The 26,605-nt window shown below is 28.6% G+C and overlaps 1 protein-coding gene across 6 annotated transcripts in view; it reads left to right on the top strand.

The window, feature by feature from the left end:
• Window positions 1-26,605, top strand: part of Sarm (sterile alpha and armadillo motif) — a 265,336-nt gene that overhangs the window by 110,868 nt on the left and 127,863 nt on the right. For 3 of the 6 annotated variants that reach the window (XR_001344971.3, XM_014438457.3, XM_014438460.3), the window contains one exon: window positions 19,078-19,209. Coding sequence is in view for 5 of the 6 variants with exons in the window: in XM_014438457.3 (XP_014293943.1) it covers window positions 19,078-19,209 (132 nt within the window). In the remaining variant the exon portion in view is untranslated. Of the gene's footprint in view, window positions 1-557; window positions 621-9,113; window positions 9,380-15,633; window positions 15,687-19,077; window positions 19,210-26,605 lie in introns of those variants that run through there. The other 3 variants (XM_014438461.3, XM_014438458.3, XM_014438462.2) reach the window with 3 other exon arrangements.

Here is a 26,605-nt window from a genome sequence, read left to right as displayed (position 1 = left end):
TAGTCTTCATTATACCAAAACTTTGCCTTCCGAATTGCTAATAGATGTGAGCTTGTGTTTTTTAGTGCTGATTCGAAGTTATATAATAATAAATTATGTTTTGATAATTATCTAAGAAATTTTTTTTTTTTTAAAATCACTTAAGGGCATGGCTATGCAAACAAATGAATTCGCGAAATATCGCCTCAATGTTGTTATTTCATTCTTATTTGATCCATATGAATCTCAAAAATATATACATCATTAACAGTCCAGAAATAAGTTAACAATACTATGATATCAATGCTGGATTCAACACCTGGAAAGTTGTGAATCAACCGATTCTTTTATTCTTTCCATTGATTGGATATTAGGTTGCCCGAAAAGGAATACAGGAACAATCATGAATGTAAATATATCCTTAATTGGGTTATAGCGGTTTCACAAACGCCGAAATAGCTTGATTGAAATAAAATAAAAATTCAAAACTCTAAACGAAAAGAGAACAGAGTTACACAACTGGGGGCTATTGTGCCTGTATATTGTGCTAACTAATCAAGAAGAGACGCCGGGAATTGGGCCAGTCCGCCGTCATGGTCCGCATCAAGAGGATGCCTGCCTCTGGGAAGCAGCTCTATAAGGTTCGTCCTCCAAAGTCTTACTTTCCTTTTGTTTTAAATTTTATAATTAAATACTTCATAAAACATTAGTTCAATCCACAAATGCATTAAAAAAACAACCTTTTTTGTTGTGTGTGTGTTTTGTAAACATAACCGATAATTTATTCTATACGAAAACCCTGGCCTGTATCTATATCGAATAGTAAATCCGAATCATAGGGGTTTATTTTGTTAGATGAAAATTCGTGAAATAAATAAAGATCTTTCTTGTAAAACAAAATTTCACAAAAACGATTCGTTATTGAATATCTAGCTTCATTTCATATTTAAAAATCCATTTTCTGTTTAAGATATTAAAATTGTTTGGTTTTATTAAAGTTTAGTTGCCTTTTTTTTCAGTAGTCATAAATCCTCTTTTTTCCTTCATAAGTCATAATTTCAAAACAATTCCTATGTATGTGGATAAGAAATTCAAAAAAGTAAGCAAACCTCGTTAAATACAATAGATTCAAAGCTAATAGAAAAACATTTTCAAAACTTTTCTTATACTTAACTTCAACAGCGTGTTTCTTATTATTAAGTTATTACTGGAGTGTACTTTAATGTAAGAAATTTTATTTTATTTTGTATAATTTTTTTTGTCCAATTACAAAATTGTAAGAAGTCTAAAAAGAATACTGGAAAACAATTTACCATAGTCTAAAGTAAACATTAATTCTCCGGTTTAAAACTTTTTTTTTTAAGAAGAAAATATTAACTTGAGAAAAATTGATAACATTTTTTTATTAATAAAAAACTAATTCATATTATGCTGTTTTTAAATAATCATTAGCTTTGCTGCAGTAAAAAAAATGTATTTTCTTTAAAAAAAGAATTATAACTCAGCTGAAGTGAAAATAAATTAAAAGGGATAAAGATTATATTTTATGGTTTCGTTTTTGTTTAGTTTATATTTAAGGACTAGAATTAACTAACTTTCTAAGGTACATTTAGATAAAAAAAAAAAATGAAGTTTTAAAATTGATACGAGTATGAATTCGTATCATGTTTTAGAAATTTGGACTTTATTTCTAAAATATTTTAAACTCATTATCTGTTGTTATGTTTCAATTATCATCACTGTTTTTAAAATAATGTTTGTAAATCATATCTTTAAAATAATTACTACAAATTCCTGGGATCTCTTAATAGGTCAATTTCAAAACATGTATCTTTTTATTTCTGTAATATATTTAGAAATGAATTCATTTCAATTGATGTAATTCATCAAATTTCTAGGTTTTTATTTCCTCAGTTTAAATTATTATATATTAAATCTTTTTTTTTAATTATACGTAACAGTAAAGTTATTTATAATTTTTAAAAAATACTCTCCATTGTTTTCTCAGCTCTCGATTTTACATTTATTAAGACCGAAAATATTATAAAATTATAGAGTGAGTAATAATTTAAAAAGTAATTGTTTATAGTCAAAAAATGAAATAATAATAATTCTGTTACTTCAATGTTTTAAATTTTATATCACGTGAGGTATTGCATATTTTATTAATATTCATTTCTGTGGAATTAATTTATTGAGAAATTTCTTTTACAATTTTTATGATTTAAAATATATATTCATTTATTTTGTTTATGTAAGCTAATATTAATCCTGTTTCCTCATTACCATTCATCAGTATTAAATGTATTATTTTTCTTCAAAGAGAATTTTATTCAATCTATTAAATTTATCGAAATTTGAATTTTAATTATATTAAGGTTTCATTAATTATTTTCTTTGAGAGCTTTAATTTTATTTATAAGAGTTTACTTATACCTCAAGATACCTTAAGTTTTATTTAATCTGTTTTATCGATTAAGATTAAAATATCTATTTAGAACAAAGGTAATGATAATTCAAAAAATAGGTCAAGGCTTATAATTTAATGCCTATTACCTGGTGATGAACTTATTGGTTAATAATGCCATTTTGCATGTTTAATAAGTTGTTTTAATAAGTTTAATGATCTTTTATTTTACGACATATATGAGATGTTCTGTATTTTCTGTACCCTGTACATTATCTTAGTTATGACACAGGAAGTTTCTTTTATTAGAGAATTTGACCTAGCAGTTCTTCTCCAGCCCGCATAACTCTAATAAAGAATTCTAATTAAATCAAAATCGATTTTTTTTTCACAATCTGTATGCCAAAGTGCGAAGAATACGGCAAACTTAAAAAGCAAAATCGTTTGAAAATTTTATTTTCACTGAAAATCCGTTATAATAATGGATACATTTATTTAGGCATTTAAGTCTCCTCAACCGGGCGAAGTTACTTATTTTGTAATAAAGGATTTTTATGGAAAACTGAATTATTCTTCAGGGCGCTTTGGGTCAGAAAAAATCATTATATAGATCTTAGATATAAAATCGGTTTAAAATTTATTTTCTATGGAGAATGCTTCATTGAAAGAGTTTGTCCTCTTTGGAAATTCCAGAATTAAGTGCGCTGGAGTAGAACTGGAAGAGGTTACTAAGAAAAATTCCTTAGTTAAAGAAACTTTATTTACATAACTAAGACACGCTAAGTTTTATTTCGGAACTGACGATAAAAAACAAAAACATGTTCGTGAACACTCTGTATATTGGTTGTTCACCGGAATAGTTTAGACTCTAGCCTTTGTGTTTGAAATCGTCTATTGTTGTCATAATTATTCTATTTTTTATATAATTATATAATTTTATTTATTAATTTTTGAAAGTTAATGACATGAGCGTTAGTTGTGTGACATATTTTATTCATGATCCTTACGAATGATATTTTTTTCACTTGATAAACCTATAAAACAATGGATAATTGTGAGAAAAATGTTTGATATACCTAAACACCATGAATCGAATAATTTATTATCATATATAAATTTTATTTTCTATCTAAAATTCCCATTTAAGCTAATTCATCTTTATACGTTTCTATAATTTATCTTCCTATCTACGCTTTGGTCTCCTCGGCTTAGACTAATGTCTTAGACGTGGTGATGGATTAGGAGTTGCCACGTGTCGCGCAGTTTTCTTATCCTTTTTGCCTTTGCCTTGTCTGTGCGTTGATTGACTAGTTTCTTTTGTCAACTGTCCTTTCGTTTCCATTCTAAGAGGTCTTTGTATAACTCGGTTTGGGTCATATGATTTGTGGTTATAAGCATATCTTTACTATACAGAAAGAAAATTCAATTTTAGTCATATTGATCATACACGATATTTTAGCAATAAAATATTAAATTTACATTTAACAATAGTTTATATCCAAACATAATAGTATAATTTTACCATTAAATCCTAGTACAACAGCCTTTGGCCGAGCCCCTTGAATTATCCTTATTAAATAATAGTGTCTAACCCTGGGAATATTATTTTGCTTATCCCTGCAATTATGGTGGGAACCAATTTGTCGTGTGGTTTCTAATTAAAGGTAAACGTTCTGATTTTAACAGTAAAGGTGTCAAATCATCCATTTTTATTATCACCTTGCACAGTGTCAGAAAGGTAACTAATATTAAAAAATAATAATGATTCAAAAAATTTAGTTGTACTAATTCACCTAGAAATATGGTTCAAATAATTACTTATAATTATTTGTAAAATATAAATATCAATGATTTAAATTTTTTTTTATTTAATTTGTTTTTCATAAATCAGTGTTGCTGTATTGGTATTTTTACTGAACATAAATAAGTATTTATCTTCTTGGTAACATAAATCTTAGATAAAAACAAGCTTAGTGAGAAAAACAAAGTTAGTGAGAAAAAGAGAGAATGTTTTTGTGAGGGAATGGGATAGAGAATTTCAACCCTAAACTCATTCTCAAGATCCAAACAATCCTAAATTCCTCGAAAAATATAACATATAACTTTGAAATATATATAACGAAAAATACAATATTATAATATTGAAATAAAGTACAATTAAATGAGATTTCACCTCATCCTTAAAAAAATCTTTTAAATTCTTTAGAGTACGTCAACAGTAGACTGTTTTTTTTTTTTTTTTGTATCGGCCTTGTAGTCTTTTAATGTGAAATTCTTTGTATAATGATACCGCTGTTTTATATATAAATATTATTTTAAAGTTCATTTGGATCTTTAATAATAAAAATAACTACATTTTGGCGACGTATCGAGGTTTTATTGTTCTCATATTCATTTTCTACAGTGAAAAAAAAAAATTTTTTTAAGACAAGGGTTTTTCTAACCGATTATTAAACACTAAAATATACAAAATATAAATAAAATTAGTCAAATATTATTACTAAATTTAATTAAATAGAAACATTACCTGTTTGGTAACTGATGTATTCTAAATTGAATAACTAGTAATTATACACTACAACTAATTCGCAGAAGATTTGGAATAATACCAAGCAAGAATAAAATGGAAAAATATAAGTATATTTGGTTTACCCTGGCTGTGGTAGAGTTATCAATGATTGGGGAAAAAATGTCATAAACATATATTTAATTATTTAAGAAAAATACGTTTACTGTATAATTCCGGTTATTTGTTAATTATGTGGCAAGGGTTATTAAAGGATCAAAATTCCGAATAAGAAATGGTATTGTGGAAATAAATAAAAATTCTTAAAAGTCTTAAAACATTTTTTATTTCTTTATAAGTCTGACGTTTCGGCCATCCTCAAAGACAATCTTAATCTTCATCACAGACAACCTTCTTTGTTAAAATTTATCACAGTATTTGTCTTAATATTTATCATAGAAAATATTGTTGTGATAAATTTTATCAAAGAAGGTTGGCTGTGATAAAGATTAAGATTGTCTTTGAGGATGGCCGAAACGTCAGACTTATAAAGAAATAAAAAATGTTTTAAGACTAAAATGGATAAAAAATTTTTATTTATTTAAACAATACCATTTCTTTTTCTTTTTTTGAGATTTTCAATTCAATGTGAACATTTAACTACTTAGGATAATTTGTGGACTAATACAAATGACTTGAGCAAAATTGCCTGTATGAAGTTGTTGTTTAAATGATTTGATTCTAAAATTGTATTAAGATTGTTCTTGAGGATGGCCGAAACGTATAAAAAATATTTTGAGATTTTGAGACTAACATGGATAATTTTTATTTATTTATACAATATTCACCAGTCTCAAGAAATTGTTAAGATTATAAATAAAGAATTTTAAAAATTCAAACATTTTACATGTTATTTTTTTTTTCTAACGAATGTTAGACAAATGGTGACCTCAATACAAACGCCTTCATGGTATCCCCTCTTAAGGTTGCTAAATACGCTCGAGCTTGCTGTAGTCTTCTTTTCTTACAAGAAATTGTGATAATAGAAAAGCGTTTTTGATAATTCATCAACCTAGGTTCCGTTGCATACTTTATTTCATCAATTTCTTAGATGTGCTAGGAGTGATAGTGTTGGAGAAGATTCATGAAGTGATCCGCTCTTGAGTCACTTTACTCTGACTCTGACTACATATTTTCGAAGGTTAGCTCGGAGGGGTCAATGCTGAATGGTTCTTGCATCTTCCGGGAGCACAACCATTAGGTCGAAGAGGCCTTCAAGTCAGGATCGAGCGTGAAGAAATAAATCTGCAGCAAAGGTCATCTAACAGAGAATCATAATGTCATACTCTCACAAATCCAGTTTCGAAATCAGTAGGTTTAATAATTTGTTAAATATAATTTTAACACCTTGTCCAGTTTTGAATGCCGTTGATGACACAATGGGGTTTTTGATTTTATAAAGTAACCGTACATACTTCAATAACTTTTTGTTTATTTTTTAATATGAATTATTTTCTAAATTTTTAATGTTTACATGTCATAAACCTAGTAAATTTAGGTATTGATAGATTTTATCGTATTATCCTTTAAGGTAATAGACCACTGTACAGGTCATCCGATGGATGAGTTGTATCTTTAATGAGAGGAAGATTCATGAAATTATTCTTTACTATATTATACCTACAAATACTAAATTTAGGTAATTCCATTGAACAGTTTTGATAGACTCGCCAAAGTTTGATCGTCTTTCAGGCTATTTTAAATTCCTAATATCCAATTTTTGAAATATTTTTACGCATGTAGATTTTTATTTGGTGCTTGTCACACTGACACATATATACAACGTTGTCTTATTTTTAATTTTGTTTGTCTTATTGGCATTTTACATTTTTTGTACTGTCGGGCCTATAGATTAAGCCTACCTTCTAACCTTTTCCTACCTGGGGTAGATATACAGATAATCAGTCTGGTGACGGACACTATTTTTTTGTCTTTTATCCTTTCAGTTGTTGGATATTATTAACAATGTCATAGTTATTTTTTCAATAATATTTCATCTTCAGGATGGGTAATTTTTTCAGTTGTTACATTATCCGTTTGATTTTTATATCCATAGTTCTATACTAAGTATTTTATTGTCCTATCCATCTCATCATATTTATTTCACTATCAAGAATAGTGAAAACAAATACTCAAAGTAGCGTTCATAAAATTAAAGTAAAATATTTTAATTTAAGACGAAGTATACAACTATAGATAAAAATTAAAACGAAAATAATATTTTTTTCAGATTTTTCATTCCGAAATGTTGATGGCAAAATATTTATGAAATGAATGCATTAAAAGGAAGTACATTTTACAAAACTACCCAAGTTTTTATATTGTGAAAATTATTTTATAATAGTGCAGAACTATTATTCAATGTTCAATGCCGCCAAAATGAGAGGGGAGAAAATTTAAAATTATTAAGATTAACATAAAAACAATTTTTTAATTTTATTTTTATGTTTATTTCTGTCTTATATTTATTGGTAATGGCAATAGGTATCATAGAGCTTATTCACGCCATATTTACAAATATATAAATTAAATGATCACTTAATAAGAAATAAAAGAAAAAGTAAAAATAAATAAATAAAAACAAATTTAAACTTGAAATAAAATAATATCTTAAACACAAACATTCCTAGCATAAACATATAGTTAAGATGCTATTATACTATTAAATTAATATTTAAAAAAAAATGCACTCATATTTCTAATTAACTATTAGTTATATAAAGCAGATTACCTTTACTGTTCTAATGTACACTTTGCTGTTTGACGAGCAACAGATCATGGAGTTGACATGATTTTTACTTAAACGTTATAACAAGTTATATGAGCATAGAAGGCATAATCGGGGGGACACAGGGTTGACTACCCCTGGATTAAGTGATCCATTTATCATGTATCAATTCTACAATTGTTAATATTTCTTCAGATTAAAACAGTAATTTACACTCATACCCTTTATAATTGCGTTGGGGTTAAGGATCAAATTTCAACTATGATACCACTCATTCTAAATCAGAATATGAGGTCATACCTTTGTTTTCAAAATGGCAGAACTTGAAAAATACATATATATTTTTTATTGGACGCAGTAAATGGTAAATCTGTCTTTATCTGAAGCTACTTTGGAATTTATAAATATTGTTAATAATTATCCATGTTCTTTTTATTCCCCTGGAATTGAGTTTGTTGGCCCTTTAAATAATTATTGTAGTTATTTTTACGTAGGTACGTAGATAAGCAGTATATCTATATTGTAGTTCGAGGTTTACTCAGCGAGCTATTGATAGATTAGCCAAATGTAAGTCATATTATTCTTTCATGATAAATTTTCCTGGACCAAAAAAAAACAACCAACAAATCGAAAGTGAAATATTGAAATAAAATTATCAGCCTTAAAGTGTATTTTTATAACAACTTTTTCTTATTTACGAACAAATAATACAACAACTTATACATTGAAGTTGATAAAAAAATTAAATTGCATTTTAAGTTAGTAAAAGTATGTATATGAACAAGTGTTGGAAAATCAAATTTTTAGGTACTGCATATACGGCAAAAGTTGGATCTGAAAATTTATTTTCTTAATAACCTTACTTTTCTTATCTACCCATATCTTGTACTGAAACATAGTGTATAAGTATAGTATGCTTTTAACACCCCTTCTCATCCCTCAGATTACGCCTATGTAAGTCGATCGCGACACACTTTTAACATAAAAAGTAGATTTTTTTTTTTTCGGCCAAGACTCTCATTGGAGTCCTATACTGCCTAACCATGGTCGGGGGGGGGGGTCAATGTTATTTTTGTGGGACCGCCACTCAATGAAAAAAGTTAACGCCCGATTCGAACCGGCACCGCCAATAGACATCAAATTGGTAAGACTGTTTTTTAACCACTGAGCTACAGGCGGCCCTAGTAGATCTTATATACTGTACTTATTAGTAGATCTTATTTAATGAAAAGCTGACGACCTCTGCCGTAGACTATGATTACTTTATAATAATTAGTACAGCTTTGGGTCAGTCTATGAGTCTACAGTTTTGACTTTGGAAAACGTCGAAAACAATATAAAACTTTTTTTTAACCTATGCCAATACCAAAGCTTATAGGAAATTCTTCGTTAAAACAATTCAAAAACAGCTGGAAGTTATTAATTTAATAATGTCGCTGAAAAAGTAAAATTCTTAATTTAGATAAACGTTTGAATAGCAAACGTCCGTTTTACCAATGAGCAATTTTGATCGCACTGCTCGTTAATCATGGTCTGTATTAATTCAAAGAGTAGTTAAAAAGTTGTGCGTCAGTTGTAAGAAATGGTTAAACAAAAGTACGACGTATCCAGTGAATCTAGCAACATTTTGGGTAAGCGCGATGTACAAAGATATCCATCCCTCCTCACATTTGTTTCTACGGCTGCCGAGTCTTCAATCGTGAGTAGGCTCATCATTTTACCTATTTTTAAGGGAATTTGAACTGGGCGTGATAATATGAGGTGTTCGGTTGTAATATATAGTGTAACTGACTAAATAAACAATTTAAGAGTTGTTAATTACAATGCTTTGTGTTCTGTCCGAAGTCACGTACTATTACTTAATATCAAAATTATTCTCTTAAGAAAATACATTTCGTTAAGATTTAAAAAAAAAAAAAAGATATCAGCCTTTAAAAAAAGTAATGCCAAAAACGTCAATTCATAAAAAAAATATCAGTTGTGTTTTACATCCGAACGCCTCAAATGTTTATTTATAAGGTCTGTTTCTCAAATTCCAAAAAACAATATCTAATTCATCCCAGCTGTAACCAAGATGACGATCGTTTACTGTTTTTCTCTAATTGTTTATTGTAGATCATACAATTGTTGACGAATGCGGTAATCTTATGATTATTCCAAATACCTTCCTAATATTCCTAAATATCAATATATTTGATCTAGCATCTGCCATATTGTTGTTTAATATGCTGCAATTGCAAGAAGTTATGACATATGGACATCAGTGATTGTCTAATTTGGGAGAATCAATCTTAATCATCTTTCCAGGTCATCCTCAATCATCTTGAGGCAGATTATACTATACTAGCTGTGGCTTCACCCTCTTTAAGTTTGGATTATACTTACACATAGGAGCATGAACAATTGCAATTGCATCCGATTAATTTTTAAAAAAATATTAAATAATGAAACACAAGTGCGACACAATGCGGTACTTCTCTTAGCAGAGCATTCACAGTTTGGGTTCAGAGCTATGTTCGAAGAACGTTACTGTCGCCTGTTGTTTTCGCTTTGCGTAATTGACAATATTTTTCAAGATTTATTGACGTTTCTGATTACTCCTCCTTTCCTTTTGGTCGCGGGGTGATCTTATAAAGACTAAAGCTTTCCTTAACACTGTCTTTGGTTAACCTTCAAACAAACCAAGTCTTCATGTATCCTATTACAGTAAAGATTTTTGCTCTTATTTTTGTTTTACAGTATTTAATTCATTTGGTTTCACTGGTAACATATTCATCATTTTCGTTTTTACTTACCTCTATATGGTATATATCGTAAGGGAAGGTATTCCGAACATGAAAAATTCCGATTTTGAGTTTACGACGCAAATATACGTTTAGAGATCTCATGAATCCAAATAGTTAAGTCTCACAAAATTGTTTGTTTTAGTAAACAGCCTAGTTCAAAAACCAATAGGCATACGAAAGTTAAATTATATTTTTAAGGTATATGCCAGGAATGTGAAAATCAAACGACTAGAATTGACACTTAAGGCACGGTCTTACCATTCTGAAATCTATTGGTGGTGCCGGTTTGTATCCGGCCTGGGGCGTTGTCTTTTTTTCACTGAGTGGCGGTCCCACAAAATGAAAAACTTCGACCCCCAACCATGGTGAAAATAACGGAAATACAAATAAATGAATTTATACCTGGCTGTATGGAAATTTCCAATAAAATAAAAAGACACTTTATAGAATCGATTTTGATTAAAGTGGCCACATCAGTTTACTATAAAATTATCTTTAATATCAGTTAAGTCTTATCCCTATCAGAATTGTTGATTACAAAATTCTGAAAATAATAATAATAATTTACCATAAATTCGTAGATGAAAATGGAGAACAACGATCAATGTATAAATAATAGGTCTGTTTTCAAACGAGTTCTAACTGGCAGACGCATTCCCAATTTTATTACCTGATTGCTTTTGCTTGTTATCATAATTATTAAATAATGACTTTTACAATTTCACTTATCCTATATGAGCCTTTCGTATAACACGATTATTAAATCCATGAAATTATTCTTTGTATATATTATAACAATTTTGCATTGAATAAGTGCAGTAAATGGTTAGGAGTATGTTCATTTTAGTAAACTGTTATATCTTTGTGTGTAAAGCCTCATTTCAATTCAATCAGGAATCATTTTATTTCAAAGTTGGGTCTTACGTGAAATTTGAGTGATCTCACCTCACTCACATCACCAGATTTTTCTTATTATGTATTTAGAATTCTGAACGGTTAAAAAATTATTTTAATTAACATTTTAACTTGTATTAAGCTTAAATGCTACTAGCTTTATTTATAATGATGCTGTTTAAGCAGGTTTGTTCCCATTATTAGGTATAGATTTCTCTTAGTGATCTTTTACTATCAGATACTTCGGCATGCACAGGTTCGGCTTGAAGCCTCGTAATATCTAGGTTCATTTGGATCTAATCAAAAGCTTTCATTGCCCTCAATACTACATTAGTAAGGAGGAAGTTTGATGTTTATATCGAACTCTCTAATTTTCGAATTGATTTATGCTTTAAGAAAGCAATTTTGTTTGTGTATTCTCATTTCTTAATTCAGTTTTTAATTTTTCCTGTAGCTTTTTGATCTCCGTGGTTAATATCCAACGACTGAAGCTTTGTTTTCCTTCCTTTCAAGACACCTGGATCATTTAAACGACACAGTTTATCGCCCCGATGCCGGAACAAAACAGCTGTTTCTTTAATCTCAACTCTTTTTTCTTATTCTACCCATTGCATCCTTATTACTTTGAACTTGGCTGACATTACAAGATCCTTGTCTTGCCTTTTTCTAATCTAGTCGAAGAGCCCAAGAGGAGAAACAAAAAAAATTCACTTCACTCCAATATTTTATTACTTTAATGAAAACTATAGAGAGATATTAGATATTAGAGTCACAATTGATAACTGTCAACCGTAGTTTGGGGTATAGCTATAATAAAAAATATCCTCTGTTTCCAAGTAAAGAAAAAAATAAACTGTGCGAGTCTTCTCTTCTCGTTTTAAGCAAATATTTCAGAATCGATATAGGACTGTTGCTTCCGGGGGTCTTAGTGGGATGGGTCCGGCCAGCATGGATTAACTTTTTTATTTAAAAAACCAAAAATTGTCTTTCACTTTTCATTTGGTATTCCATATCCTAAAAACTACCTACCAAACTGAAAATAGAAGTAAAATATAATTTAAGTAAGATAAAGTTTTCCAAAATATGTCTATTAATGGATTTATTCACGTTTTATGAACGTGAATATTCAATTGATGATTTTTTTCCCCCGTAAATACAGTTTTACAAAAAATAACTTTTTTCTTAATTCAATTTTTTAATTCATGTTAGCAAATGTAATAGAACTACTACTACTACTACTACTACTACTACTACTACTACTACTACTACTACTACTACTACTACTACTACTACTACTACTACCACTACTACTACTACCACTACTACTACGAAAATTAACGTCATAAAGTGCTGTAATTTGGATAAACTAACTTTAATTTGAGTTTTAATAAACACTTTTACCAGCTTCTGTGACATCTGTATGTCGTTCAAAGAAATAGTAGTTTCTAGTTAATTTGCCAAAATCTCTTCATTTTTCATTATTTGGATTAAAATTTTGCTTTTAATAAAACTGTATTTTGGAAACTATTGAGCATAAACAGCTCTATTAGGACTCCTATTTTTAAAATAAATTTTAGAGAATACTACGCAATTTTTTTTCCTTTATCCGTTTTCAATTCTCCCTTATTATGGTTGGCAGATTCATCAATTTTTATTCTAAACGGGATATTATAAGCAATAAATAGGATGAATTTACTGGAGAACTTATTTCTGTCCTCAACTGACTTTGTCCAGTACCAATTCATTGCTGATAAAATCAGTAATTGATATTGGCAATTAATGATTTCAATTATATATGTGATGTGTTCCTTATCTCCTTTTGTGAACTTTAATGGCTATGTTTGTTGCTAAAATGCTTTATTAAACATACGTAAAACCATTTATTCATGGTTATCAGAGATCCAATATACTAGAAGAGAGAAATTACATGATATATCATTTTTTGCATAATGGCCAATATCATCACAATATTTTAAATCGTAGCATTTTTTTCTACTCTTAACTATACGTATATAGCTATAAATAGAAATGTAAATAAAAATATTACCCGCAATGAAAAACAAATAGTGGAATCCTGCTGATATCCTGATTGGATGTTTATTTGATACTCTGATCTAGAGATAAAAACTCATCGGAAAATAAAGGAATAATCCTTCCCACACAATAGCAGCACTGAGATGCATGGGGTTCAAAAGGTATTCCATAGTCTGAAAATAATCATTCTGTTTCGACCTCTGTACTTTGAGCTAATAATCCGCGCATATATTGGGTTGTAAGATGAGTTCGTAGCGTTTTTCAATATTTCAATTTAATCCTCTCCGTGTTTATAAAATCATGTTTACTTGGTCAATAATGTTTACATTATCTTATGCAAGTGTCCCAAATCATTTGTGTCTCGTAATCCATTTTCCATTACGATAATGCCCGTCCTGAGGTGTTTGCAGACCCGGCAGAAATTATGAGAGTTTGGCTGGGATATGATCCTCCATCCTCCCTATTCACCAGATCTAGCCACAACAAATTTTCACTTATTTCGGGCTCTTAACGGGAAACACTTTAATTCGCTCGAGGACTGCGAATCGCACGTACAGAGGAGTTCATTGCGCAAAAATCTGTTCTGGGAGGACGGAATTAAAAAATTATCTGAAAGATAGTTCAAAATGTAATATATCAAAACGGGTCATATAATTGATTAGAAATATTTACTAGAATCTGAAGTTTTTATTGGAATCACCAGTAAAAAATGCTACGAACTTATTTTATAATCCAATATATATAATAAATTAACGTATCTTTTTTATTAAAAGTTTATTGTTCAATATTAATCTGGAGGACTGCACCCTGCCTTTTGTGACGCAGCGCTATAGGTAAAAAATAGTTTGGTTCCTTTTGACTTTTGACTGACAAATCTGTTGGATGTATGTGCAGTTCACTTAAGTTCAATTAAATTAAGTCAAGTTCAGTTAAATTCAAGGTTTAAGTATGGAAAAACCGTACTGTGTATGATTTTGACTGTCTAAACTGCTCATTGTATCAAGCCTAATTATTCCTCGCAAACATTTGGCGGCGCCGACATCTGTTGATCCTCATTCCTTCTTCAGAATTGACACGTCCTTAGCCCACATTGGTAAATCTAGGTTGCCATTAAGGATAGACGGATAATGAGGCAGAGCAATGATTGCAGTTGTTAAAAGAACATTTAAAAGAGCTGAAGTGAGGCTTCTAATGGCAAGCAATTTCCTAAATGTCTATTCTAGTTGAACGAAAGTAATGTGATGCAGGTCTATGCGTCTCGTCTGATTGACTGTTACTTGCACTTTGATACGGGCCTAGTGACTTTTTCAGACGTATTATCTCCTTGAAATAGAACCTTTCATTTCTCATTCAAATAGATACATAGAGAATTAGTAGATGATAGAATTCACAAAATTGTTGATCTGACATCAAAATCTACACAATAAAACGATGTTTCAATCTTTGGTAGTACCTCCCACTTATCACACTAATACACTCACTCATTAATCTGAAGTAAAGATTTCCTATGAATTCAGTAACTACTGATTTTTCAGTATATATTTTATGAAATGTTGCTTTTTAAAAAACTGTATATTAGAAATTATTGAACGTAAACCATGTTAGAGCTCATATTTTAGCAAATTTACGCTACTTTAAATTATGTTGCATTAAGTTTTCTAGTGCCGTGGATAGTTTTGATCATATGGAGCTCCGAATAAACTTTTTTATTAACGTATTGAAACAGCTATCATTTTTTATTATCCCTAATTATACTTAGTAGACTCCTCAATTTTGACTAGTAATTATACTTAGTTATTATTAAACTACCATCTTGCAGAATAACAAACATACCATAGATAGACTTTTTAAGTTTCTACATCATTCCAAGCTCTACCATAAAATTTAATCAAATCCGGCCGGAAACATGAATCTGCTACAGAGATGTACTAACCCGTCTTCGGATAGGCCATACTCGATTCACCCTCTGTCATCTCATGAAGAAGGGAGTATGCACCGATGTGTTGCTGCTGCTGAAGTGAAGTTTCCGGACTCCATTTTTTAGTTTATATTATTCTTTTGATCTTCTTTGTTAGTATCTTCTTGTAGATTCCTCCTGTTCTGTTCCGAGGTCTCTCACATTCCTTTTACGTTCCTTTTACTAGTCGGTCGGTGTGAGCCTTCATGATAAAGTATCTTGGCTCCCCTCCACAGCTTATCCAGATGTGACTAGAGTGGATAGTGGGAGTTAGGTAGGAGTATTGGTCTACCTTCAGTGCCTTCCAGCCTGTCATGGAGGTACTTCTGCCTCAGGTATCTAAAAGTATTATTCCATCATAATGATTCGACTAACAGGAAAGGAGGCTAAAATTGTCTATACAGCTATAAACTAACAATATAATTTCTTTCAAGTTTATTTAAACCACCGTATATATTTATATATACTGAAATAATTAATCTTAATGAAAGCCTTGTGGAAGTGGAAGGAGAATTTTAAATATGTCTGTTAACTTCAATTGAATCATCCACAATTACGAGTTAACATTAAATATGGCCGATAAAGGAGGAAAAGTATTCGAAAAATGTGGCATGAACAAAGATTGCAAAAAATAATTTTCCCTGCTCACTATAATTTTTTTTTGTTCTAAAAATTATTTCTTTTGATTTATCTTTTGTTGATTATTTTGATTAATTACCTTTACCTATGACTTCCTTTTATTTAATTATGTTATTTATGTTTCTAAATCATAAATTTCATATGAATGTGAAGTGAGATGGATTATGATCTGTCAGGATTTTTTTCTAGATTGTTTATTTATATTATTATTTATAACAACTTATAAATAATTATTAATTGGTTTTAGTAATAAATGTGACTTTACATTAAGTTATTTAGTACTTGAAGTTGCCTCAACATTGCGTTGTAACAAATCTTGATTTGAGTGCTTAATTAAAGAGTAATTGTTTATTAATCTTCTTTAATCCATTAATGATATAACTGGATCTTTGTTTAATAAATTATTTTATTAAATCTAAAACTATTATTTATGTGTATTTTTTATGAATTTTCTTTTCTTGATTCACTAGGTGCTAAAAGTGATCAAATACTGTTAATTCTACATGAAAATCCCTTTTATCTCTTACCCGACGATATGTATGTTTCAATTATTTATATCAAACTTTTTTTCCATCTATTGTAGTAGTTAATTTCAATATTTTACCATTATGGTTTCCGTTACTAGACCGGTATATTTTGTACATAAAGTAAGAAAATGTATTATTTAAAAATTAATATAATTCATTTTAATATAAATAAAATGTTTTAAAGATATTGAAATTGAATAAAAACCTTGCCTTCAGCAATTTCACCTGAAATTTCAACTTAATTCTATGGAGCTGCGAGTTCCTGGCAAATTACCAATAGATTGAAGAGTTTAGCTTACTTTCGAATTCAGCTCTTCCTGTGTTAATCTACAATTTCGGTATTTGTAGTTATTTTATAATCTTTTCATACTGATTTAGTTGTATTTTCATGCAATTGTGAAACTCATAATTACCTTAACTTTAACTGTGCACCTTAATTTGAACAAAGATTTTTTTATAGTTAATAATGACATATGATTTTTATAACGTAAGCATATAATATAAATATTTATTTTAATTTTATTTATGATTTTTTTTTTCTATATTAGTCGAGTTCAGTTGATTCATACCGTAAGGATAATATATTAATGAAATAAAACATGTGGTCGTAAAATTGAATGACAAATACACAACACAATGTTAATAAACAGCCAATAAAAATTAAAATATTTATATGAAATATATTTCATGTAATAATTTATATTAAAAAGTATTTTTATAAAAATTGGCAAACCGTTTTGCCCCATCCTCCAAATTTTTCTGCAATATAATAAATTATAAAAAAAAATCATATATCTATCTATTTATTTTTAATTAATAAACTTCACCTTACATCTTTCTTTTAATATATGTAACACTTTCCAGGTCTAAATTCTGGAAGCTTCATATATATAATTGTTGCATCTCTTTCTAGTGATATTCATCTTCAAATTATTAATTATCAATCAAAATTATTGAAAATAATTCATAATTAATAATAATTTATTTCGTCACCCCTGTCATTATACTGAAATTCTTCTATATTATACCTAAATACAACTACATGGAATTATTCGTCGACATTTAGTTTTCTTAGGGCTTTTTATTTGCAAATTTATTAATTAACTTTGCACTCAAAAATCATATATTAAAAACATACATTAATTTTAAAACAATTTTATATAAACCAATATGTTGGGTGTTTTTGTTTTTCTTTATTTTGGACAAGTTTTATATAAATATATATATTTCCCTCAAAACTAATTTGTAAATAAATTTTTATAATTTTTGTACCTTGTATTCAACTCCAGACATGTCTGTGGAGTTTTTTCCTGAGGAACTACTTTTTTCCTTATACAGTATTTCAACTTCTAATGCTGTTTTTTTATTTTGGGTTACATTTATTCTTACATTAGAATGATGATATATCCTTTCTTTTATATATTGACCCAAAATATACTACATTAAAAAATTACAATACATGTATATTGTATTTTTTTAATTCAGTTCCAGTATCCAAATAAACGTTTGTATTTCTACTTTTAAAAATTATCATTTTTAATTTATTATTAATAATGTGTGCTAAAATTGTTTGAGTCTATTTTAAAATTTATTTTGTTTAAGATTGTAGATTATATTTATAGCTTCAATTCTTTTTCCATTTCTGTGTACTTTCGTTATTCAGGAACTATCGGACAATTATTATATTGCATGGAAGATGTTTCACTAAGATTTTAATTAAATTTTGTTAAGTTCTTCCAGGTATCATCAACTATATATATATATATATATATATATATATATTATGTATTTATTTATTTTTTTGCTTTAGTTACAATACTAATACTTTTTAAAATTAATATATATGATGTATAATAAACTAACCAAAACATTTGAATTTTACTTAAAATAAATAAATAGTAAAATTATTGTAAATCGGAAGCATTGAAATCTATGAAAAGGATCTTTCAATCCATTTGTATGAGCACTTCCTGGTGCCATTGAGTGTGACAAAGCAACAAAATGTAAATAGATTGCTTGATTAAAGAGAAAAAAAATGTTGTTTTCTTCTTAATTTGTAGCTGATCTTACTACGTAATAGAAAATTTAAAAAAAAAAGGGGGGGTAATATAAATTTTACAACTAAAACTCTACTATCAATGCTACAAAGCTGGTGCTTGGGTAATAACAAATAAAGCCAATCTAGTATTGGTGTCCTTAAACCTAGCAACAATCACAACCGCTCTTTTTACTATCGTCCTTCAGATTTTTTTTATAACCGTGGACGATTACTGCTTAAGAACTTGCTAACAGTAAATTCAGGAATTCCCATTATCTTTTTAAAGTAGTGTTCTTTTTTTTTCCTTTTCATGATATTAATTGTTTAATTGTCACGGTTTATTTATTTATTTATAAAAAACTACTCGACCTCTAGAAAATATTGAATAATTTTGCAATTACAATAACGAGTTCAATAATTATTTAATTAGAGCTCATTGTAATTACCAATTAACTGAAGTCTCTAAAGTAAGGACTTCACTTATACAGTCTGTTTATAATTTTCTCACTTTTGTTTCTACAGATCCCCGAGCTGCCGGCAGAGGGTGGGCCGGAGGCGGGTGACAAAATCTCGGCGGTCATGGAGTCTCTGCAGAAGAAGTCCGGGCAACAGACCATACAGACAACCCAGACGACCACTGCCACAACCCAGCAGGTAAGCTCAACTATTAACTAGAGAAAAATTAACTATTTTAAATATTAAAAATTAAATATTAAAATTAAGAAAAATTAAAATTAACTAGAGAAATCAAGGTTTGGCTATTTATATTAATCTGATGTGAAAGCAAATGATAAATATTTTATCATTCTGGGACATAGAGTCTCAGATATTTGAACATTTTGAGATACATTACAAATTTGCCAGGGAAGTGTCGTATTACATTAAATATCATGTATTTCATAAAAAACACTCGTTTATGGACCGAAATCGGAAGATCTCACGGACATTATCGCTAATACAGTGGAAAATTCAAATATTTTATGTTGCATCAAATTTCCATGTTTTTTATTTCTTTTATATTTTAATGGCATTGGAGTTTCCCATACAGCCAGGTATAAATTCTTTATTTGTATTCCGATTATTTTCTTCATGTTCATCCCAAGTTTTTCATTTTGTGTGACCGTCACTCAATGAAAAAATACGTCCCAGGCCGGATTCAAACCGGCACCGCCAATAGACCAGAATAGTAAGGCTGTGCCCAACCACTGAGCTGCGGACGGCCCAAATTTTCATGTTTATCCTTAGAAATAACCCTAATTTGGTCACCGTAGTTACTTTATCGATTTATCTGCGTACGTTTCTGCTTCTATCATTATTATTTTATATTTGTAATTCTTCTACTCTCATTCAAAATAAATATCTTTCTTTTATGATAAATTTAAGGATAAAAATTTCTATTCCTACGAAATTGATGTTTGTTGAAGTTTTATTAATACTTATTTCTTTTATATTCCTCCGCGCATAACTTTAATATTTTCTTGCGTGCTTAGTTTATACAATCCCTGCCAAATTCTTCAGAATTTTCATAGCTCGTAATGACAGGTATGAGACATAACTAAAAAAATATATTGTTAAAATGAACATCTTGTATGAACGAAGGAGTTTCCTTCAGCACATGTCACTCATAATATTTGAATGCTATGATAGACGGTTAACTGTTAAAATTTTTGAAGTTAAAAAATTTTAGTTTAGTATTTTTTCTTCTATATGTGAGATTTAATTACTCTTAGTCATTCCTTTATACAAGAACTATATGATTCTGAAGGGGTTATGAAATAAGTGTCATTAAATGAAAATATATTAAAATCTATTTAAGTTCGGTTGTGGTAATGACTGCTTTAAGAAGGGAGAAGTTATCTTAGAATTCTAATTCTAATAGAAGTTATATTAGAAGTTTATCCATAAGTTACTGGCCCGTATTGTTCGTTCAACGATGGCTTATAAGTAAACTTTAAAAAAAAAAAAAATGTTGTCATTAATTCTGCTCTTGAATATAAGAATCCCTCCTGCAGTAGTGTCTAACCTTTACCTACCTGAGGGTACATTTACAGGTTTATCAGTCACCCACTGGGCGCCATATTTTTTTCCTTGCATTTTTTGTAGCTGAATGTTGATAGTTATATTTTGTAAAAAAGAGTAATTAATGTCCTAAAAAGTATTCCCGATATAAAGTGACTAATTATTTAATATTACATTAAAATTTATACTAAATATAAATGCCAAAGTTGATTCAAAATTTCATTTTATTGGCGATATGTTCATAATTTTGTGTATATAATCTACTTTAATCGCTCGTTTTGGGATTATAATGGAATAATTTATTTGAAATAATGAATTAAGAGATGGACGTTGCGCCATACAACAATACCTAAGTACCCTCCGGAATTTTATATCATAAAATGGTAGTTTTTCAACAGTCATATTCATGACACATTATGATTAATGTTTTTGTTGAATTTTTTTTTTAATATATATATTTATATAATAACAAGGTCGAAAACCTTTGCCTTATTCTGTTGATGTATTGAAATATAGCCATTAAAAATTCCGTACCTTTCTATTGCATTGTGTACCCATATGGTCACATCATCACTAAGGAATGGAACGGCCCTACCCACGGTTCTATAATGAGTTCGCAGAGCTGGCTTGGGGTAATAAGACAATGCTAATGGTTTCAAAAATAAAATAAACAAAATTAAAAAAAAAAAAGATCTTTCTGTCATTCCTTTTAAAATTCATCTATGTTTAAAAGAATAAGATGTATAATTAAGTTATATTTTATATTAGCTAGAACAATTTATCTAATTTCAATCTTGAATTTTTAATTGCAAGCCGTTATTGTTCTCTTATAGGTTATGTTTAATATGTGGACTTAAAATTGTTAAATCAAATACTTAATTAAAAAAAAATTAACAAACCCAGTTATAAGTTTAAATAATAAATAATGAAACCAACTAAACTAAATTTCAGTTTTTGAAAAACATAATTGTTAAGTTTTTCTATTTTTGCAATTTGTGATTTTTTATATAATTTCTTAAGAGACAAAGAGAAATCTGTTGTGACTATTGTGTATTCATCATTCGACGTCAACATTTGAACCTTATCATCATAGATTTTATTCAAATTTTACACAGACATTGCGTAGGTACAGACTAGGAATATGTGAAATTTTATGGATATATGTCCTTACGTTTTTTAATTACGGAGCTGCTAGAAGCAGAAGATTCTTAATTTAGCTAGATATGGAAGAGTGTCATTTTCCATGTCCAACCTTAATTCCTGCAAAAGAAAAAGAATATAATAACAAACACACTAAGAAGCATATATAATAATTAATGTATTAATTAGTAATCGTAGATAGCCGACGATACTAATAAAAAATAAAATATAATATTGTAGAGGTACGAATTATGAAATGATAAAAGTATACTAAACGTATATAAAAGTATAAAATGGTACTCTTCAATAAAATAAATGAAGAAATAAACATAGTAATAGCTGCAGGAGAAAATTTCAATAATGAGTAATTGAAATTAACGAATTAACGTAGAATATTTACTCATTCAGCTTGTAGTTCCACTATTTTTGTATTATATTTTTAATTTGTATTATTGTTGTATATATCTAATTTGTTTATTCGTTTATTTGTTTTGTTGTCAATTATTAATATAGAAACAGTTTTTTATTTTTTATTATTCCTTCGCGGAGTGTTCCAGTAGAATACTGTTGCTTTATTTAATAATGTATTTATTTATTGCAATATCTTTATCATGTTTTATTATCGTGTATACTACACTTTAATAATACTTTATCAGGTATTATTATTACGTATAGTATTAAGTCGTCATGTACTATATTTGCCAGTATAAAGAGAATTCATCTAAGGAAATAAATGCACTTCGATTTATAAATTTATTATTTGCAATATACTTTCTGTTTTAATGATAATTATAAAGCATTAAAATAATGCGCTTTTGAAGAAATCTTATTTTGATCGCTGGAAGAAAGTTTTCAGTCTCTTAATAAGCTTACGAAATTTTATGCGCATTTAATGACACGCGATATCGTTTTATGCACGAAACTGTTCAAATGAACAAGTGCCCATCTTAGAAAATTTTTAATTCGTAAATCTTTCGTTCTTGCTGTTTTAATTTTACTATAATTTTACATATCATGCATTTCACTGGTAAATAACGAAATTTAAAGACTTTATTTAAATTCCGATAAATATGCATATTTAATTACAATAAATTTCATACATTTCTTTATTTATTAGTGAAGTGCACGATATATTACATTAATTATACGGAAATAACGAAATTTATGAATCGTATTTAAATTTACATAAATATACATATGTCCGAGATACATCCCAACGGTCCAAGTAAACTCTTAACAATTTATATACACATATACCTAAATTTTATAATTTAAATTCCTAAAATAGTCTTATTCCCTAATTAGTCGAATTTAAATTTTAAAAAATCTTTAAATTTGTTATTTCATTTCATAAGTATCTTCATGTTATTAAATGAAATTTAAAAAAAAACGTTAAATTGAAGTGAAATATATACAAAATTTTAATCTAATAATTATGGATTAGTGGTTCTGTTATTTTTTAAATAATGTTCTTTCTTGCTTGAATTATGCCCAATTACATAGGTGTTTCAGGTGAAATTTCTTATTTATCATTTTTATGTTCTTTTTTGACTGCTCAAAAATTTGTATGTATGTAAATAAAAACATACTCCTTTTATGTTTTTATTTCTCATTATTTTTATTATTTATTAAATCAACAAAAAGTCTTTTCATATACAAAATAAAATTAAAGTAATGTCAATAATGACTGGAAAACATTTTTTTTCCTAGAGTAAACTCCATATTTTTCCTTTTATATAAATTGACGATTGATTACGATATCACGTTTATAATTTATAAAAAATGTATACTTTTTCAATTATGCTAAAATATTTTTTACCATAAATAGAAAATGGGAAAATCTACTGGTCGGATTTAGGTGTTTTTTTTTTTTTTTTTTCAATTTTTAGATAATTAAATTTCCTATCATATCGTCATGTATATGTAGTATGAAAACATTGTTCAATTCTATTTTTCTACTGGATGATCTCAGTTCCCTGGACGATACGGGAAATGTAAAAAAAAAACAGTCCTGCAGATGAAAAGTTTATTGTTGTTTATTTATTTTCCCTTTTATATTTTATCTCGTCTGTTGCGTTTCTTTTATTTATTTTTTTTATGTGTTTCTCGTTGAATATTGTTTTCATTTTACCTATTTTTGTATTTTTATGACATTTCTTATACAAATAAAGTTAGTTCCGCTTTAAGACGTTTGCGTTTTGAGTCATATCAAGACACCCGGACGGGTTTGAAGAGTGACTGAAACCGAAAGGAGTTCAGCTAGCAATGTGACTATTGACCTTGTGAACAGACAAAGCCGAAACTGCAAAACAAGGTTAGGTGTGATCTCCGTAGGCGTAGAGTCTTCCTTGCCAAGGAGGGGGGCTGCATGTTAGTGCCAAGGACGGCACAGCTGCTTGTGTCTTGTCCGTCCGAAAAGCGGCCAAGTTCAAAATATTTTCAATAATTAAATTTGTATTGAGAAGGAAATTGAATACCATCACTTTTACCTTCAATTACCTGTACATCGAACTGTAAGGGGAAGTATTGTGAAATTTCGATTTCCAGATATCGAAGAAATACAAGTTATAAGGCCCGAACTGCTTAAAGCTGAAAATCCTTACAAAACTAAAATCGCACATGTAACAGCACCTTCTTTAAAAAAATCGCTTACCAGAAGTAATACTTTATGTAATTAATTTTTAATCAAAAAAGGCTCTAACGATTTTATTTAAACGTGATGTATCAATGGAAAACTAAATGATTAACATGCCGAATTTTCTCATTTCTTCTAAAATTCTATTAATTTGAAATAATTAATCATTTTCCATTGTTTAAATTAATTTTTAAAAAATATAAATATGAACTATGAAAGAATTCTGTAACTAACCAGCAGAGAAAAATCTAGCAATATTTAAAAAGTGACTAAGATTCGATCCATCCTAGAAACACCTTTTAAGTGACGGTCCTAAATCACTTTTGAAAAATTTACTTCAAACGGAAAATGAAGACTTGAGATTAAATATTTAAAAATATGATAAATTGAAAAATCGGATATTTTATATTTTTCGTTAAAAGTATTGAAAAAAATATAAATATAGACTATGAAAGTATTTTTTAACTAATCAAAAGAGAAAAATAAAGAAATAGAAGTTAAGAGAGTGGAAAATCGGAGACAGACCAGCGTTTCCGGCCTCTATCCATCCCAATCATATATATCTGGCTTTGTCTTTTTGGATGGAAATTGATGGAAAAAGTTGATTATCTATTCTCGAATTTTTACATCAAGAATGTTAGAAATGTTTAGAATGTTCGAAAAATATTTTGTTAAAATTTTTAGCTTTCCAGGGCGGTAAGTGAAAATTGTGAGATGCACTAGATTGGCACGGGAATCGCCCGAAGATAACATCAATAATAACATAATAATATACGTATAATAAATATCCTCAGTGGACTAAATTGGTATCGATTGACTTTAATTTTTATTATGATAAAATATAACTTCCTGCTTTGCTATGGTAAGAATTCAGCGTAGGCGTTTATTGATCTGTTTACAACTTGGAACTAAGGAGGTTGTCATGCCAGAAGACTAAGGAGTAAGACTGTAGCTATATTTATCAAGTTTGGGTTTATTTGATGTAAATTGTAAAAATGTTTCAACTGATATTTTCAAGTTTAAGATAACTTTTCAAAGAATTAAAGACCTGCTTTCTAATTTGTTGACAAATTAATGCAAACTATTGAAAATACTTCAAATATAATATTAAATATATAAAATATAGATTTGTTTGCAAGGAATATTTTTATTATTGTAATCATTTTATAAATTTTAAGATGCAATTGTACATTTGTAAATTATGTCCTTTGTAAAGTATTTTTTTCCAATTGTTATACAAATCTTACGGTTAAAAATGATTAATCTCAGATATTAAAATACACTTGTTTAAATGTACATAATAACTATTAAAATTGTATTGATGGCAGAATGCAATGTTTATAGAAATCAATTTGTATTTATACTCTCTGTTAAGATATAAGATCTATAGATTAAGACGGAGATGCGAGGATACCATAAATAAAGATTTTAATGAGTCGGAGAAAGGGGGTATGTGGACCAGGACTGCTAGTTACATCAGGAACAAAACAAAAGATTCAAAAAGCAGATCATGATTATTTCTTACCATGTGGAATGATCTTTATGGTTCTTGGGTCGGAAGACCTTCGTTGGGCCTTGATAAAATGGGTACCTGTCCCATCATTGGGATAGGGGATAAACTTGACAGGTAAGAGTGAATGCTAATCACATCACCTGGTTGTTTACAGTTTTAATGTTTGAAAAACGGCACACTCTTACCGAATTCTAAATGCTTGACCCTTCACGGTCTGAAATGTTACCAAATATTTTTTTTGTTTTCACTATGGGAGATTTGTACTGGGAATCGTGAAAATATTAAGAGTATATATATCTAATATATAATCTTAGCTTACCATGAACTGTACTGAAAATTATAGTTAGATATATTTGAAACGTTTCCTAGAATAATTCCAAAATATATTAAAACATTTAATCTTCCGAGAAATGTTCAGAAGTGGAAATTCGTATAAATTCACGTTTATGTTAAAAATTTCAGAGAATATAGTATGACTCTTCATATATCATATATTAAAATTATAATACATATTTATTATAGGCGTAATTTCAAGAAATTGGACCTGCGATCATGGCTCAACTGATCCGTGTTATCTAATCCTTAAGGCTAAATGTACCCTTCCTGGGACGCACCAGAATTTACTTTTCTATTTACTCTTGAACGGATGGTCCGATTTCGGATCTGTAAAGTGCATTTTCTTTTTTTCTAAAATAGAAGTTACTGAAATTAGGTTAAAAAATCACCAATCCAATAATAAGGAA

Source organism: Halyomorpha halys, unplaced genomic scaffold (genome assembly GCF_000696795.3).
Source record: "Halyomorpha halys isolate HHAL.00 unplaced genomic scaffold, Hhal_1.1 Scaffold58.1, whole genome shotgun sequence".
Lineage (NCBI taxonomy): Eukaryota > Metazoa > Arthropoda > Insecta > Hemiptera > Pentatomidae > Halyomorpha > Halyomorpha halys.
Note: the sequence above shows the minus strand (reverse complement) of the source record. Positions and strands in the feature narration are given on the sequence as shown.